Source organism: Leptosomus discolor, chromosome 3, assembly GCF_034619465.1.
Source record: "Leptosomus discolor isolate bLepDis1 chromosome 3, bLepDis1.hap2, whole genome shotgun sequence".
In the NCBI taxonomy this organism is placed as follows: domain Eukaryota; kingdom Metazoa; phylum Chordata; class Aves; order Leptosomiformes; family Leptosomidae; genus Leptosomus; species Leptosomus discolor.
The window spans coordinates 5,146,217-5,161,122 of record NC_141393.1 but is presented as its reverse complement, the minus strand read 5'-3'; the positions used below and the strand labels follow the sequence as shown (position 1 = coordinate 5,161,122).

Sequence of the window (14,906 nt, the reverse complement as noted above, 5' to 3'; positions counted from 1 at the left end):
GGCTGTGGCACCTCGGGGCACAGGCACAGCCAGGGCACAGAGCACATCCGAAACAGCAAACCACCAGGCTCCCGCAAAGGGCACCGTCCCACATGCTTGTCCTGACGGAAACCGATCCAACGACACTGCCCTGTGACCACAAAAACACAGCACAGCTAAAGAAAAATGGCTGTAGAAAACCTCTTGGCTCAGCAACAGAAGAAACATTTAAAGGCTAAATATACTATTTTGCATCTATAAAGGATGCTGCATTCATAAAAAAAAAAAATAAAAGATCCTCACAGTACAAGATTCACAGGTTTCTTTTAAAAGAAAACTCTCCTTTTTGAAACCAGTATTTTATTTAGTGATGAGCTTTTCCCCCCATACACGAAACAACACAAACTGTTCATTTGGCAACAGCGACCAAAGGCCAAACAACGGTACGTTCCTGCAGAGGCAATCACACCTGATTCCCTCTCCGCTGCTGATTCTGTCGCCTTTTGAAACCATTCTCATATTGTCAAGGACTAAGTCAGATTTTAAGTCCTGACTCTAAAATTTCAGCACTTCATCAGGCAGGTGGAGGACCAGGCACTACCCAGCTCGCTGCCTCAGATCTTTCATTTTCCTCAGCCCCTGCAGCTCTTTCTTCAGGTGCTTCACAGCCTGAAGAATATCCTGCCGCTGGGGATCGTCCTCTGCTTTCTCAGTGTACAGAAGGAAATGTTTCACAGTTTCGGAGAGCAACGCTTCAGGATCCACATCCCCCCGATGGAGACGCAACATCCTCTCGCAGGCGATGGCGTAGTTTTTGTGCCAGTTCACCGGGTGATTTGGATGAGAGTTGACAATTTCTTTGTACGACTGTTAAAGGGGGAAAAAAAAAAGGAGGGGGGGACAAATTAATTGAATGAAGGAGACCAACAGCTCTTAACAGTGCTTCAAAACTGCCCGTAAGGGAACAGATGCTATTTAGATGTCCAAGCCCAGAGTGGGAGCATTTCTGTGACTAACTCTGTTTGCCATGCGATGCGCAGTAGCGTGAATCAGAAATCCAAGGGGGGATGAAATGTTTCCCTTCCTACAGCAGCTGTTTGTTTAGAAACGTTACAGATGATCGTGATAACCCCACCGCACATTATGCGCTTCCCCGAGAGAGGGGTTACACCAGGCTGGGGAAAAAAAAGAGATTTAACTGCCGTGCCTGGAAAGACATTTACTCAGTATTTCAGGAGATCAGGACGTCTTCCACAGGACTTAAGCAGTCTATTGACCTGAGTGGGAATATTCATAAGCTCAAGAGCAGGCACACGCCCGAGAACTTCGCAGAACAGCAAAAATCACAGCAAAATGGGCAAGAGTTGAAAGGAAACTCTTTGTTGACTCTTTGCTGGGATACGAAACGCTCCTCCTCTCTGTTGACACACACTGATCGTTTTGCGCATCTGTTGGCATCTCAGGCAGTCCAGTATTTCCAGAGATACCTACAACAGCTTATGGGGGTTATTCTTTGGTGTGAAATGCAGCAGAATTAATTTGCAGCGAGAAGACTGTTGGATTTTACATTTGCTGGCTTGGATGCATGACTGTGTAACGAATGACCGAGGGGACAAGTGCATCGAGGGGACTTCAGGTCAAGCAATCTCTTGGCATGGGTTTGCAGACCAGCACAGACAACACAATCACAGCAAAAGCAGGGTGTTGACTGGTTAGCTTTTGGCATCCTCTGTGACCGAGGGGGCAAGTAGGAATGGATAAAATCCCTGAACAAACCTCTCTGAACCTGCTATGCTCCCAGTTTGGATGAACAAGGGAGAATGCAGATTACAGGACCTATATGGAAACGCCATATTTCTACGGAGTCCAGAAATTAAAAAAAAAAAAGGGGGGGAAAAAAAAAAAAGATGGAGACTGCAGGGAGCATTCATAACCAAAACGTATGACTCACGGTGTACGCAAATGTGTAAAGTTGTGACTTCATTTCTGCAGTCACACTGGCAGTTTCTGCAAGGTCAAATATAAAGAAAGCTGTTTTCATCCTAGGAAAACAAGAAAAACTTCCATATAATAACTGCTTAACGTAACCACCTCACATCACATGGTTACACACACCTTCAACAATGTCCATGTATGGGACAGTACACCAGCATCTCCATTCAAGTTGCCAGTGATACAAATTCCTCCCCATGACGTATTTTCTCACCCTGTGCCCCAAATACCCTCTGCTCCTTGGAGATACTTTGAGCAGAACCTTTTGGTGAACAAAGCGACCATTTTCCTGAAGGATTTGCTGAAGCCCATGCACACTTTATCTCATTCTGCCAACCTTTTCCTTCTAAAGCTTGGCACATTTAGATCCAATAAGGCCATGCACCATCAAGCTGCCTGCTTTGGTGTGTATTTCCACACCAGCGAGTTGGCATCGCCCACCGGCTGTTGGAAGGGAGCAAAGGAGCATCACCTGGCCTGCCACATCTCCTCGTTGGCAACAGCTTCCCAGGAAGAGGGCTGGAAACTAAATGGGAATGAGAATAAAATTCAGCCATCAGATCCACATCACTGTGTTTCACCCACCGCACAATCACCCCTTCTAACCCAGGCAGCTACAGACCTCCCAGGCAGAAGAAAACCTGTCATGAAGCCTATGGCTCTGACAGCTGGGAGTTCAGCTGGTCCTCAGTCATTCATAAAACTTTACTCCTCTCTCTCCATAGGAGGAGCCTCTGGTATATCAGGTGTTTCACAGCATCCTAGCTATCCTCAAAGTGAGAGATGCTCTTTACCATCCATCACAGTTCAGTCTATGACATTCAAAGCTTTGGATGTCCCAAGTCTTCATTGTTTTTTAAGATCGGAATTGGACCTGATATCTGACTAGAAATGTTCTCTCTACTTTTAACATTAATAAAAATGTGGATTTATTATATGTTCCAGAACATTCAAAAAAATAATATATTATTATTTTAACACATGTGGATACATTCTATGTTCCAGAACACAAAATATTATGATTACAGCTCACGTTTAACTTCTCTAACACCACAATGGATGTGGTTATGCTGCTGGTAGCAGAATGATGAGCAGGAAGGAGCAGAGTCACCTCTGCCTCATACCTGCCATAGTCTTCAGTCCAGTTATAGAGATCTCTTGTAAGGCGAATCCACTCTCCTGGGTCAAACACAACATTGGAAGGAACCAACTTTTCACACGTACCCCACGGCCAGAGCGAATAGCTCCTTCTCCAGGTTGAGTCACCTTCATGAAGACCTATGCAGACAAACACTTCCTTACTGCCAAGAAAAAAACCAGAGAGAGCGATCGTGAAGCCACGCCAGAGACTGTGGGCCACGCGACGTGCTCGAGCAAACCACAGGTACCACACCAGCACAGCAGACAGGTCTCAAGGAGCACAACATCTCCTGTGGCACAGATACCTGTCCCGACCGTTTCACATCAGAAAGGGCATGTCTTTGGGTCAGTCTGCAAAACAGCTCTCCCGCCTGCAAGCGAATACCCCATCTGGCACTGCACACCTTGTGCAGCCAGCACAGGAGACGCATCCTCTCCCCTATGTTGGACCTCACAAACGTGCCAGAAGCCGTAGGAGAAGCCTGTTCCTTCCCGACGGCACCTGGCAATGCTCTTCTCCCTATCCACGCTCGCGAGGCTCACCCTGGCTAGTCTAAATGCAGATGCTATTCTTATTCATGTGAGTATCTAATCCCTTCTCCACTCTTACTAAGCTATTTTTATACGATGATTATTCCTGGAATACATTCATTCTATGCTAATCAGTTGGCCACAATGTTCACGAATGAGAAGCAGAAGCAATTTGCTCTCCAACATCGTCATTTTCAGTACGCAGGAATGTTCCTTTTTTTGTGATGAATTGTATCAACGACAAAAAAAATAATCAGTAAATACTCTCTGCCGATCACCTTCTTATTTTTCTTTCCTAAAAACCAAACCAACCTCAAAACAACAAGCAACATTATATCTGGATGGGGTTACTTCTGCACAGATATTCGCTTTAATTGCAAAAATAATCTCACCACCAGGGAGGAAGTCAGTGGAGAAAATTGGTCTTTTGGATGCAGTACCAAGCTGTTCCATAAACAATTTCAAGAGAAAAAAAGGTCGAAGATTTTAGGAAAGCTGTTACATATGAAAGAAATACTTACTGTTTATTTACTTTGAGGAAACGATGGAGATTAAAAGTGAGTGTCCCATCGGGTAATACTCCTTCCACAGGATTCCACCGGTTCCCAGGAAAATAAACGCCAGGTAAATGCTTTGCCAGCTTGGGTAAATACCATTCATAAGTCATCATCTATCATCGAAAATATAAGCAAAATTAAAACAAGAAACAAAGTTTTCATTCATTTTACATCCAGAAGCTGAAGAAAATGGTTTCTGCAGGAGGAATGACTCTGTTTGCTCAGTAAGGTCACCTCCCATTTCAGCAATTGCCTGGGACCACATCATCAGACCAGGTCACCAGTGGTTTCTGATCAGAGGTACACGGTCCTCCCTGGTGAAGGGGACAAAGGAAATCCACAATAACTGCTGGTAAGAGACACAACAAGGTTTTGGTTTGGTTAAATGTGAGGCATTGGGGTTTGGGTTTCTCATCAAGTCACAAACCCTTGCTGCAAAGCCAAGTGCAAGGACTGATATGGCAGTGGCATGTGTCGGTGTCCCCTCCTGTAAGGGGGATTTTTCTTCTCCCATTTCTCAGGAAAAAAGGAAAGAGGAAAAACACCACCCAGGGACACACAGCACCTCTGTTTTAATGTGAAAAATAGAGGCATAAATCTGCAGAACCATCTTTGGAGGACCAAGGTAACAGAGGGGATGCAGGGAATGAGCCTCAGCATGGTAAAGTCCTGGGGAGAAACCCCAAAGCTGCATCACCCACAGGGCATCTGCTGCCCTGCTGCACTCCAGGCTGTTCCCAGACACCTTCTGCTGCCCCACCATCTGTATTTCAGGGCAACTGCAGAAAACCGCAGGGACAAAGCTTCCTCAGCAACGCAAACATCAGCCCTGTGCCACAACTGCGTATCAGCCAAGATGAGGGCCTTGGGCTTCCCCTTCTCTCTACCCACTATTGCCTCTGTGTCGGCTTTTGGGGCCTGGATGGGACTTGCACACCACACTCCACCCCAGAGCTACCCACTACCCTTTAAAAAAAAATCTCAATTTTATTTCTGCATCATGAATTTTATTTGAACAAAGAGACCCCCCTCGAGAAGAGAAAGGAACGACTGAACTTTGCTTCCTATTTTTAAATCTGCCTGTTGCCTCTTTGAATATTACTTTCTCAACCTACCTCCTGGTCCACTAAGGTGATATCTGGCCTCATCCCTTCGCAATAATGAACGTAACGAAGAGCATTCCCAGGCAAGTCTCCTCTTAGCAAGATCACTGCGCCCGTCGGCATAGAGGACAGCAGATTCCTTGCAAACTTATCAACAACATAGTTGTTGCTCTGATCACAAGTGCTTAAGAGAATAGATAAAAAACAGTATCTTAAAACAAGATATTTGCACGGCTTTCCACATCTTCAGAACAATTTAATGCAATAGGCATCCACAGGGGAAGTCCACCCTGGTCAAGTCTTTCTGAAAAGCATCATCTCCATTTGCATGGACACCGAGATACAGAAATGAAACATTCAGACTACAGTCCCACAGAAACCAGCACCAGAGACGTGAGCCCCTACAGTTTTGCCAAAATACACACTCATGGCACCCCTTCATCTTAATTCTCACTTTTTTCTCGGGCTAAACCTAAAGACTTACTAGTTGGTGCTGGAAGTGCCAGTACAACCAAGGTTCTGTAAAGTATTAGAAATCCTCTCCATCCTTTTAATGCTTTTAATTCAGCATTAAAAAGCCATGTTTTTGTAGCATCAGGCAGAAGAAGATTTACATTACCTGGGACTAGACCCTTTTTGTTACAGAGTCGTGTGTGCACACGCTCCAGGTATGGACCCAAGAAGAGGACACTCCATGACATGGCTCAGGACATGAGCTACAACTGGCTCACCTCTGAACCAGCCTTTGGGAAAAGATGTGTGCAAAGGAAGGATTCCTAAGCATGAAGCTCTGCGTGTTCTACACTTCAGCAGTTCGTCATCCTCTACCTCAGCACCCCTACTACTACACTGATTCCTACTCAAGCCACTGCAGAGTCTTCAGCATGGTTTTGGGATAAGGAAGCCCAACACTACAGATCTAACTCTTCAAAAAGGGAAAAAAAAAATATGAGAAGCCCCAGGGCACAAGGAAACCTGAAGCAAAGGAAGGGAAGAAGGTGACTGTTCAGGTCAAACGAATTCTGCAAACTTCCTTAGGAAATAAAGCACAGGTTTAAGAGTTTCTTTCATTAGAAGTTTACCTATCTACAGAGTTTTCTTCCTTCAACCTACACAACATGCCCATTTACAACCTGGAGTGGGTGCTCAGTGATTTTGAGGGAGACCAAACAAGGGAGTCCTGCAGGCTGTGACCACACAGGCTCAGGTGAGATGTGAAAAGCGCCTTTCCCACCTCAAGACAAGGACAGAAACATCAGAAGCAGGGGTGGGGGGTTCACAGCAGCACTCCAACCGCACAGCACCCCACAGCCCTGCAAGGCTGCACCAAGACACGCACCCAGGGGGTTTGTTACCTGTAATTTGCCCAAACTTGGGAAGCGACAAGAGTGAGAGCAGAAAGCCACTCCAGCCACGGCAGCGCCCGGCTGCCCTCCAGCATGGTGCTTCCCACCGAGGTGAGCACAGCCAGCCCCAGCCCCGCCAGCACAGCCACCACAGCACTGCTCTGCAGCCAGAATCGCTCCACCTAGGAAACAAAATCCCAGAGACCCTATTTCTGTTTCTCCAGCTTCAAGGAAACAGAATAAGTAGGTGTATTTTTGCACTTTACACAGCTTCAAGAGAACCACCTGCTCCTGATCAGGTGGTTTTAAGGCTTCTTCTAAAAATCAACAGGCCAGAAAATTTTTGCAGTGCAACTTACCACACCCAGAAACAGAGGCTTTGTAATATCCAAATTTGCTCTCCAAGCAAAGAAAAGGGAATAAAGACAGAGCATGCCAGCGAAGAGCCAGATCACAGGTGATTTCTGCTGCCTTGTCCTATAAAAAAAGAAGTAGCAGTCTAGTGGTGTGATGAAAAAGGAGACAAAAGTTAGATGTGCTTGAAAACCACTATCTCTCTGCATACCTAAATGCATTTAATAGAAGGAGTTGATGAGCCTTTCTTTACCTTTGCAATTTATGAAACTTCTGTTTTCAAAGCACACAACCATCAGGATTTCAAGATTTTTAAGCTTGCGATCTACAAAGCCACAGCATTACCAGGAGGAGAGATATTTTGCTAATTAATAGATGACCACCACCAACTACAGAATCACAGAATCACAGGATGGCAGGGGTTGGAAGGGACCTCTGGAGATCATCTGGTCCAACCCCCCTGCTAGAGCAGGTTCACCTACAGCAGGTCACACAGGATCACGTCCAGGAGGGTTTTGAGCATCTCCAGGGAAGGAGACCCCACAGCCTCCCTGGGCAGCCTGTTCCAGTGCTCTGCCACCCTCAGAGTAAAGAAGTTTCTCCTCAGGTTCAGGTGGAACTTTCAGTGCCCCAGTTTGTGCCCGTTGCCCCTTGTCCTGTCACTGGGCACCACTGGAAAGAGCCTGGCCCCATCCTCTTGGCACCCACCCTTTAGATATTGATAAGTGTTGATAAGGTCCTCTCTCAGTCTTCTCTTCTCCAGGCTAAAGAGCCCCAGGGGTCTCAGCCTTTCCTCGTAGGAGAGATGCTCCAGACCCTCATCATCTTCGCAGCCCTCCACTGGACTCTCCCCAGTAGCTCCCTGTCCCTTTTGAACTGAGGGGCCCAGAACTGGACACAGCACTCCAGATGTGGCCTCGCCAGGGCAGAGTAGAGGGGGAGGATGACCTCCCTCGACCTGCTGGCCACACTCTCCTCAATGCATCCCAGGATGCCATTGGCTTTCTTGGCCACAAGGGCACATTGCTGCCTCATGGGTAACCTCCTGTCTACCAGGACTCCCAGGTCCTTCTCTGCAGAGCTGCTCTCCAGCAGGTCGACCCCCAGCCTGTACTGGTGCGTGGGGTTGTTTCTTCCCAGGCGCAGGACCCTACACTGGCCCTTGTTGAACCTCATCAGGTTCCTCTCCTCCCAGCTCTCCAGCCTGCCCAGGGCTCGCTGAATGGCAGCACAGCCTTTCAGTGTGTCAGCCACTCCTCCCAGTTGTGTGTCATCAGCAAACCTGCTGAGGGTGCCATCCGTCCTTTCGTCCAGGTCACTGATGACTATGTTGAATAAGACCAGACCCAGTACTGACCCCTGGACAACACCACTAGCCACAGGCCTCCAGCTGGACTCAGCACCACAGATCACAACCCTCTGGGCTCTGTCCTTCAGCCAGTTCCCAATCCACCTCACTGTCTGTTCATCTGTCCCACACTTCCTGAGCTTCCAATTGCTGAAATTTTTGCATCAGCAAGCAGAGGGCAAAGCAAGACCCCTGTGCAGCCACTAAGAAAGTGCACATCGGAGCAAATATTCTCCTCCAACTTACGGCAGCGCTGAGCTCACACAGGCCACGAGTGCCAGGGCAAGGACGGGAAAGGAGAGCTCCGACTTCATCTGCGCCAGCTGAAAACTGCAGAGAAAATACTGCATGGATACGTCATCCCCAAATCGCCCCTTGCACTCAATTAAAAGAGTCAAGAGAAGCAGGGAATAAGCACAACATAACATATACCTGTTCTGCTGTGATTAAGGCTACCAGAAATGGGAGCAAGCTCGGTTTATATGTCAGAGTTTTGAATGAAAAATCACTGGGGAGAGGGATCCAGCATTTTTCCTTCAATGGGGAAGGCAGACGGACATGCATGCTGTCCCTGTGCCGAACACATGCAGCCTCAGCTCTGCACCAAGCCAAGGAAAGGCAGGATGGGAGCTACTTTGGCCAAAATGACAGCAGCAGCGACAAGTTTCTCTCCATGAAAAGGCACAGTCAAGATTTTACTCACGCCAGTATCTCTCTCATACTGGATCCTGTCTCGGACTTGGCCTAGATTAAAAAGAAAGAAAAGCCATGAGAAATGCACTGTTGACTGCCATATCACTGGAGCAAGGAAAAGTCTTTTTGTTTTCTGTTTGCAGAGCCCTGAGCACACAGGACTCCTCAAAACCCCTTCAGGTGGTCACAGGGAATAGGAATTGCTTAAACAACAAAAAGTCAGCAAACTCTACTCAAACCTTCATTGCAAGATTTTCTCCCGCATCCTTGTTTTACATTATGCCACTGTGCAGGGTTTACCACCTGGACAAGCACTTTTTCAAGGTGCTATGAACCCATCACCCTGTGACTCAAGCACATCACACGGTTTAGCTATGATCTCCACTATATCATAGAATCACTGACTCACAGAATCTTTTAGGTTGGAAAAGACCTTTAAGATCATCAAGTCCAATCGTTAACCCAGCACTGCCAAGCCCACCACTAAACCACATCCCTAAGCACCACGTCTACATGTCTTTTAAATACCTCATGGGATGGTGACTCCACCACTTCCCTGGGCAGCCTGTTCCAGTGCCTGACAGCCCTTTCAGTGAAGACATTTTTCCTAACATCCAATCTAAACCTCCCCTGATGCAACTTGAGCCCGTTTTCTCTCATCCTATATCTGCATGGTGCCATTATTTTCCAGGAAATCCCCCCACAGCCTGAGACAAGCACACGGGCCTCAGCTCCTGCTTGCTCTCCAGATCTGCCCCTGTCCCCTCTGCCCTGAGAGAGGGAGAGCTGTGTGAGATTTATATGAGATATCTGAGAATTTCTTTCGCAGAGACTTGCAATCCATGGCACGAGTCTGGGAAAGAAGACATGCTTGGTGGAGGTCAGGAATTACCTTCATAGGTGCTTGTTGGAAAAGTGGTGGCTACCAGATAAAAGATAAGGTAAATGGATCCAAGAGTCTGGAAGGAACATTTAATCTCAAAAAAAAAATGTTAACAGTTAACTGCATTCAAGATTTAATTATAAAATAAAAGTGTTAAAGGATAGACAGTGAGCCCACAGCTCCTGAAGCACCACTGCTACCTGTTTCTTGCAAAGCCCCACCTTGCTGGCGGCTGATGGCCTCTGGCCCCAGACACATCCCTTTCAGGTGACATTTCTGACCCTTGGCTGATAGGTGGAACCCTCTCCTAAGTCCTTTCTCTGTTTTTTTTGACCCTGCCTGCCCTTAAAACAGAGCTGTGGGACACGAGGCCTGCCTGTCCATCCAGGCAGGGCTCTGGCATTAGCCCAACTGGCATCAAGACCAAACGCTTGGATTTTGCTGCATTTATTGCTCCTGCTTCAGACAAGTTCATCGTAAATGTGATTTGTGCTGTAGGATTACACACAGTCCATCCCTAAGCCTCCTGAACATCAACTTGAATTCATCACATTTGATGGAGAAAGGAGTTAAGGGATTTGCATGCCTTGGTATTGCTCTGCCCAATGAAGTCTCATTCTCAGGAGACGGGTGGGGATGGGACAACAGGGGAAATCGAAGAAGTCCTTCAGAGAGTGGATCTTATCTCTGCAGGAGTTTTGGAAAGATTAAGTGGCAGCAGCAGGAATTATCAAGCCTTTTGCCTCACATCCTACAGCCGCCCGGCTCTCCGAGAAGGCTGTAATGGAATGGCAACGGTGCTCACTGCGTCACGTTGGCTGGATGCGGGGGCTTCAGGACCCCAAGGAGTGACACAATATGTCAGCCATACCTTCTCTTTTTTCCCCCAGCGGTGTGATTTGCTCTCTGCACTGAAACCTCTGAGGCACAAAGGACAGAAGGGGTGCTAGGTGCTTGTTTTCCTTGGGTGGCCAGAGCCAAACTTCTAGGTCAGGAGGAAGCAGATGCAAAGCTTACGCTCTGCAAGCAACCATCCAATACCTCCCTCCCTTGGCAAGAGCACAGACCTGTCAATAACTCAACTCAGAGGTTTCTGAGACCCCTCAAACCTACCATGCATTTAAATTCAGTATTAGTAAGAAGTAAGTTAAGAGGAATCTTTTTCAAAGGTACAGCAATGAAAACTGCTTGCCACCTCTTTAGCTGAGTTTAAACTCTTAGCTGAGTTTAAAATAAAAAGATAAGACAGTTGTCTCAAAACAAGAAAAACACAAAATTGATGTCACCATCTCCCTCTAGCACAGTTTATTCTTTGAGCTCTTACAAATATGAGACACCTGTATAGCTCCCAGTAAATAATACAGCTCACCCTGTAAAGGCAAAGAGAATTATTTCTCTGCTTTCCCAGCTATGTGATCCACTCCCAGAAAACCTGACAGATCAGAAGGTCAAAATTAGATATAAATTTTTAAAAAATAAAACGTTTTCAATTTCTTCCCCTGCAAGCCTTTAACCATCACAAATAGAAAGGTTCTGCTATTGCATAAGTTCAAAGAAAGTAATTTAGAAAATGACTCTTATTTACCAGATTGAATGTCCCATATTCTTCCCTGAGAAAGTGGGTCAAAAATCCTTGAAAAGTCGTCTGGTCTCCCCATGTCCAACGGGCTCTATTGAGGTAGGACGAAGCCGGCAGATAGAGATAAGGCAGCAAACCAGCCAAGAAGCATAAACCCAACTTCAGCAAATGGCCTAGGGACAATTCCTGCACCAAAATATGTCATATTGCATAACAATGTTTATTTTAGTTTAATCACGCTGGAACTTCAAGAACAGATAAAGAAAAAACATCAAATATATTTACACAGAGCTGATCTCTCAATTTATAGTAAGTCCCTACAAAATGCTATGTTAAACCTTATGATTTTGTGGATTACTAGGAAACTGCATCAAACTGATCTCCTTTGCATGGCAGGGTGAAATTTAAGTGAAGCAAATAATATTAGCTAGGACTCATGAGTATCATACTCATTGCATCTTTCACATTTAAATCATGGCATGACATGCATAGATGGCTGAAGCACTGCAAGGCTGAGATAACCCACTTTGCAGCGATTAAGAGTTGGCTGGTATTCCATCTGGCAAAAAAAAAAAATAAAAAAAATGCTGCTCTAGTACAACTACACACACCATCACCATCATCAGGAGTCAGTTTTGCCATTTACTTCATCATGATTACACTGCCTAAATTGGATAGGCCAACTTTTGGGGTGGGATTTTCCAGACTGCCTAAGGGGTCAGGAAGACAAGACTTTCAAAGGGACTTCTGTGCCTAACTCCTTTAAGTGCTTTGGAAAATCCCACCCTAGAATATTGCACGCTTGCTTTATCTTTAGCCACTGCCCTGTCAATCAAAGCACTTCTTCAGCAGTTGGGGTTATGGGGAAGGGACTCCATTCAGAGTGATGATCTACAGAGCAGAAAAAGCAGCTTGATAATGGTGGTGGCCACAGTTCCTTCAGAAGAAATCTGGCTCTTTTTTACTTAAAAAGGCACTATTTTCCATCAAATATCCTTCCCATTAGGCGGTTTTCTGCAGCAGGCACCACTGGGCTGTCTGAAGTATTTCCCAGGGATATTATATTGGCACAGGACTGTCCTTGCTGGAAATCCCAGAGGTCTCTCCAGGCCTTCTCAGTTGAAAAAAAAAAAAAAAGAGCTCTGTTTAAAGAACACAAATACATTGCAGGAGTCTTCATTGTGTTAAAGAAAACATATAGTCAGAAAGGGTTTTGCTATAGATGCTGAACAGATTTTGGACCAAGCCTGTCCGAGTTGCATCTTCTCTCTTGCAGCTCACACCTTCACTCCAAGCTTACTGCCATTACTCAGAGCCACACCCGGTTTATCAGGTCAAGGGTGGAAAAACACAGGCAGGACTGGCCCAGCAGAAACCTGCCAAACTCTCACCTTCAGGGGGGCAAAACAGAGAGAGAGAGGAGGAATAGGTGGAGGCTTCTCAGGGACATTTGTAAAGTGATCAAAGCACCTGCACCATTGAGATGTGCGGCTGTTTCCAGGGCAAAGCAGAACTTCTACAACACATCTTCATCCAGCCTGATGCATGGGCTCATAGAAGACCACCTACAGAAGACAAGACAATTGCAGGGCCCCCGAACACCACTCGGAGCCTCATCCAGACCAAGGCACATAACCTTCATAAGCCAGGCACGGAAAAAGGTGTTTTCACCTTCTTGCACAACAAGCATGCTTAATAAATGAGGTGTAAGAAGGAGGGACATCTTGAGAATGGGATCTCTGGTAGAAGATTCAAGGGACATATTTGATCGGATCAGGGGCTTGCTGTTTCATTGAAGGTCAGCCTTCCTTTGGTCTTCAGCTGGCACAAGCCAGGCACTCTTGACTTGAGAGCTGATCTCTTGTAGGACCTTCAAGTCCTGCCTGCATCAGAGCTACAGGCACTTCCCAAGGAGATGCTGAAGAGGACTTCCCCCTGGAGACAAGCATCTGCACCCTTATTGCTGTGGCTGGGCCTTCAGCTGTCGACAGCAGTTGCAAAATGCTCTGCAACGAGCACTCACAGCTTTCATTTGATCATCTCCAAATGAGCTGATGGCATGAGGAAGCCAGTGCCATCAGGTAGGAGAAGCAGCGCACAGACTGCACATGCCTGTGACTTCTCACCAACAGGTATTGATCTGCTTTCCCATTTGGTAGGTCATTGAATGTCCTCTTCTTTCCTAGTATCAGTCTCGTTGTTGCTCATAGGGTATTTGCAAGTAGCTGGGGCAGAGCGCTCCAGTGCCAGGGCAGGTTGCAGATTGTTGGAGTGAGCAAAGCCCCTACATTGTGATCAGTGGCTCTGGTGTCAGATGGATGGACTGTAACGCCAGTGGGTTATGACCAACTAGTTTAGACAGACCACTGACCGTCCCTGTTTGTACAGCAACACCGAAGTGGCACAAGTGCTTGGAGGGAACAATTACTCGCTGCCTTCCAAAAACAGAGGTTTGAGTCAGCAAAATACCTACCGTCTTTCTGAAAAGCCGGGAGAGAACCCAAGGCACGATGCAAGCGATATAAAGCACGATCGTGTGCTGATTGCACAAACTGAGCCCGCAGCAAAAGGCACCGAGTTTAGAGAACTGAAAGGGGAAAAAAACCAAACACATTCACAATTACCCTTTACAGTTTGCAAAAGCATCCAGAGGCCAAAAGAGCTCCAGTGCAGCCCACAGCACAGTTACAGGAGAAAGGCAAATGCATCGGTGAGCAGCGGTCAATTGTGACACAGCCAACACAGGCTATTTTTGATTATTTACAGGGACATTTCACTCGTTTAACAGAAAACATCTTTTAAGAAGTGTCCAGCGCAACAGCTCTGACTCCATGTGTACAGAGATCATCTGCAGCACCATCATGTCGTAACGATGCGATGGGGTCCAGTTCCTGAATCCCTGCTGCACATGGGAGACTGCTCAGCAGTTAACTCTGAATGATGTGAAGTTTTCAGAAGCCATACCCTAAAACAATGCCATTACGTACAGAGACCTCATTTTATAGAACAAGAACGATTTTTTCCTCTTCTTCAGGCACAGAAGGCTCAAGTCAGGGCTACACAAACTTCCTAAGCGAAGGAAATTAAATATGTTATCCCTCAGTAGTCTAGAAGCTCATTTTCAAGCACCTTTGAAAGAGCTTTCTAATAAAACCGGTAACATACTCAGACAATGCAGCATGGTGCAGGGTATTTCTGGTACTCATTGAGGATTATTCACAGGTTTGTTAGTGGCACCACGGCCATCCCTGGCTGACACTAAGGAAAGCCTCTCTCTGCCCCATGCTGCCATATGCTCTGCTCTGTCTCAACACCATCAAACCAGGGCCGAGACCTCTTCGTTCAGTGAGGGAGGACAAGGCTCCAAGAGCAACTCCATATTGAAACCTTGGGTCAGCGCC

General features: G+C 46.4%; 1 protein-coding gene across 2 annotated transcripts in view; it reads right to left on the bottom strand.

The window, feature by feature from the left end:
- Positions 1-546: 546 nt before the first annotated feature.
- The window catches only part of TMEM260 (transmembrane protein 260), a 36,138-nt gene continuing 21,778 nt past the window's right edge, over positions 547-14,906 (bottom strand). Inside the window, exons 5-17 of one of the 2 annotated variants that reach the window (XM_086462955.1) lie at positions 13,979-14,092; positions 11,512-11,691; positions 9,054-9,094; positions 8,614-8,680; positions 8,483-8,490; positions 7,008-7,119; positions 6,658-6,830; positions 5,315-5,486; positions 4,164-4,312; positions 3,096-3,272; positions 2,444-2,497; positions 1,931-2,021; positions 547-846 (exon numbers count right to left, since the gene is read on the bottom strand). In XM_086462955.1, coding sequence (XP_086319081.1) covers positions 577-846; positions 1,931-2,021; positions 2,444-2,497; positions 3,096-3,272; positions 4,164-4,312; positions 5,315-5,486; positions 6,658-6,830; positions 7,008-7,119; positions 8,483-8,490; positions 8,614-8,680; positions 9,054-9,094; positions 11,512-11,691; positions 13,979-14,092 — 1,608 coding nt within the window. In that variant the 3' untranslated portion in view covers positions 547-576. Of the gene's footprint in view, positions 847-1,930; positions 2,022-2,443; positions 2,498-3,095; positions 3,273-4,163; positions 4,313-5,314; positions 5,487-6,657; positions 6,831-7,007; positions 7,126-8,482; positions 8,491-8,596; positions 8,681-9,053; positions 9,095-11,511; positions 11,692-13,978; positions 14,093-14,906 lie in introns of both variants that reach the window. The other variant, XM_086462954.1, reaches the window with a different exon arrangement.